This window comes from Musa acuminata, chromosome BXJ1-9 (genome assembly GCF_036884655.1).
Source record: "Musa acuminata AAA Group cultivar baxijiao chromosome BXJ1-9, Cavendish_Baxijiao_AAA, whole genome shotgun sequence".
NCBI lineage: Eukaryota > Viridiplantae > Streptophyta > Magnoliopsida > Zingiberales > Musaceae > Musa > Musa acuminata.
This window is the reverse complement of record NC_088335.1, coordinates 10,950,001-10,952,842: the sequence shown is the minus strand read 5'-3', so window position 1 is coordinate 10,952,842 and position 2,842 is coordinate 10,950,001. Positions and strand designations below refer to the sequence as shown.

At 47.7% G+C, this 2,842-nt stretch overlaps 1 protein-coding gene across 1 annotated transcript in view; it reads right to left on the bottom strand.

Moving 5' to 3' along the window:
• Positions 1 to 1,256: 1,256 nt before the first annotated feature.
• LOC135593182 (phenylalanine ammonia-lyase-like) overlaps positions 1,257 to 2,842 on the bottom strand; it is a 2,538-nt gene continuing 952 nt past the window's right edge. The window contains exon 1 of the mRNA XM_065083042.1: positions 1,257 to 2,842. This exon is cut by the window's right edge and continues 952 nt beyond it. Coding sequence (XP_064939114.1) covers positions 1,460 to 2,842 — 1,383 coding nt within the window. The 3' untranslated portion in view covers positions 1,257 to 1,459.

Below are 2,842 nucleotides of genomic sequence, written 5' to 3'. Positions count from 1 at the left end.
TTTCATATAGTAGAGTGGATGTTGATGACATAGTCTCACCGAACTGAGTTCTCAATTCCAACTAATTCCGTGTCACGAACGGTCGTTGCACATCTATAACAACTTCGTTCAATAAGTTATTTTATCATTTTTGCATATTTGCACATAGACATGATAGCATATTTTACCTTGGATTTATATGTTTTTGCTTGGAAAATATAATAGTTCGTAGTACTGTAGTGCCTTGCTTGTCACGTTGGGTTGAACTGTCCCAAAATGACTCCATTTTTATATATCATGGCTTATTTTCTGCAAATCGTAAATGCACACAAAATGTCAACCATCTCAGCACCCTAGAACCCTCCGATGACACAAGGCTGGATGAGACTTCGGTATATTATCAAGCATTAAATAATCTTCACAAGTTCGTATTTTAACTTGACGGGAACTAACCTTCGCATCAGACACACTGGAACTTCTCATTCATTTCTTTTATCTCTTGCACTCAAGATGCTCACTGAATTACTTGTAAAGCTTTTCTTTTCGTGAGACGTCAGAATTTGTCCGTCCTTCAGGACCTGTACGAGATTACAACTAAACTAATTTTTTACGGATGTATATGTCACAAGAGCGTTTCATGATTTAAATAATCCTAACTAAGTTCTAGGAATTAGCAAAATGATACTTCACGACTTAGATAAACGTACTCTCAATTCCAACTTCATTGAGAACTTTTGATGTAAAAACCAAGAGCTACAATCGAGAGTAATTATTTTTCTTGTCAAAGTTGGCTCCGTAAGTAATTACAAGTAAGTAATTAGAAGTTAGATAACTGATAATAATATTATATATATATATATTGAATATGTAATCAGAATAGTTAATCCAGTGTCCCGATTGAACCGCTTGGACATTGGAATATAATTGGTTGGATTCAGGACCGATTCATTCCGAGGAAAGGGTCCCGGTTCGATTCGATCTTTGGAACTGATCCAGCCGAGTCGCTTTGTTAGTTGAGTTTGGTGAGAAGCATTGCGTCCACATTATTGCTCGATTTGATTGTAGAATTAGATGACATAACAAAGATAAGGCTCAAACTAGCTTGTAAAAGCGGAATAGTTTTTGGATAATGATATTATTATATCAGATCATTTTCTTAAAGTTAAATTAAATATTTCGTTAAATACGAATCTTTATTATAATTAATATGGTTAAGTCTCATAAGATTGAGGCATCGTTGAAGATTTTTAGATTTTCATGAAATCTAAGTCGCCGTGTGACGAACGCTTCCAAGGGTTTGATTTTTTTCTCCGTCAAAATATTATAATCAGCAGAAATGTAGGTTTGGATCCGAAGAGTTATTTGGGTTTCGAGATGCACAAGCAGTACAAAGTAAACAAACAAAATCACCAGCGTTGAAGCTTACGAGCACTGCAGGGAGATAGATATAAGACGGGCAGCCAATCACCATCTTTCTTCCTCATAAGTTCCAATACCCCCTCCCGCTGGTGGCCGACGGCGACCTCACCTGCTCAAACCAGCTCCAGTTCTCCGGATTCCTGAGGGCCGGCGACGACGCCTCGGGCCGTGGCGTGAACGGACCGGCCGACCCCCGCCACTCCCCGACGCACTTCACCACCACCTCTCCGATCTTCCCTTCCTCCATCGCCTCATAAACCTTCTCTATGTACTCCCCGGGACTCACCTTCTTCTCCCCTGTCAGCAGCTCCGTGCCCACCTCCTCCCTCACGAAGTTGTACACCGGGTAAGTCCTGCACTTCTTTATCCTACTCCCCACTATGAAGTCTCCTCTCCCAAACCTCTCCCTCGCCGTGGCGATCTCCTCATTCAGTGCGCTACCCAGCTCCTCCTGGAACTTGGGGATCCGCTTGAACGCCGCCATGCCTTCCTCGGTTCCCTCCAGCGCCTTCTCGACCAAAACCTCTCTCAGCTGGAGCATCAACGCGTACGACGGGTTCGCGGGGTCGTCGATGTAGGAGAAAACCGGCTGCCTTTCGGCGACTTGGATCAGTTCTTTCTCGCAGAATCTCGCCTCTGTTAGCCTGCCGTCCTCCGCCACATAGAGCGATTTCCTGGCTGACTGCAGCAGGACGTGCTTCACGACCTCTCTCAGGTTCTCTTCCAGATGTCTCAGGTCGATTGCTTGGCACAGAGCGATCATGTAGGTGGCCATCATCAGCTTCAGGATCTCCACAGCCTCGGCGCTCTTACGCGCCGAGATTAGGCCCAAGGAGTTGATGTCCTGGTTGTGCTGCTCGGCGCTCTGGACGTGGGTCGTCACCGGGTTGGCCAAGTACTGGAGCTCCGAGCAGTAGGCGGCCATGGCGATCTCGGCTCCCTTTAGGCCGTAGTCGAGACTGGGGTCGGCGCCGGCGCTCAGATTGGACGGTAGGCCGTCGTTGTAGTAGTCGCAGACGAGCTCGGAGAATTGCGCGAAGACCAGCTTCCCGATGGCCGCCAGCGCGACGCGGAGGTTGTCCATGGAAACGCCGATGGGTGTCCCCTGGAAATTGCCGCCGTGGAGAGCGATGTCGCGGGCGACGTCGATGAGGGGGTTATCGTTGACTGAGTTGATTTCCCGCTCGATCGAGTGCGTCGCCGTGCGGATCACCTCTATTTGCGGCCCGAGCCATTGCGGCGACGTCCGCAGAGCGTACCGGTCCTGCTTCGGCTTCGTCAACGGCTCGCGCTCGTGCCGCAGCTTGGCCTCCTTCATATAGTCGCTGCCGTCGAGCAGGAACTCCATAATAGCCGCTGATTCGATCTGGCCCGGATGGTGTTTCAGTTCATGGGTCAATGGATCGGTGAACTCCGGCTTGCCCTGCATGGCTTCACAGAACAT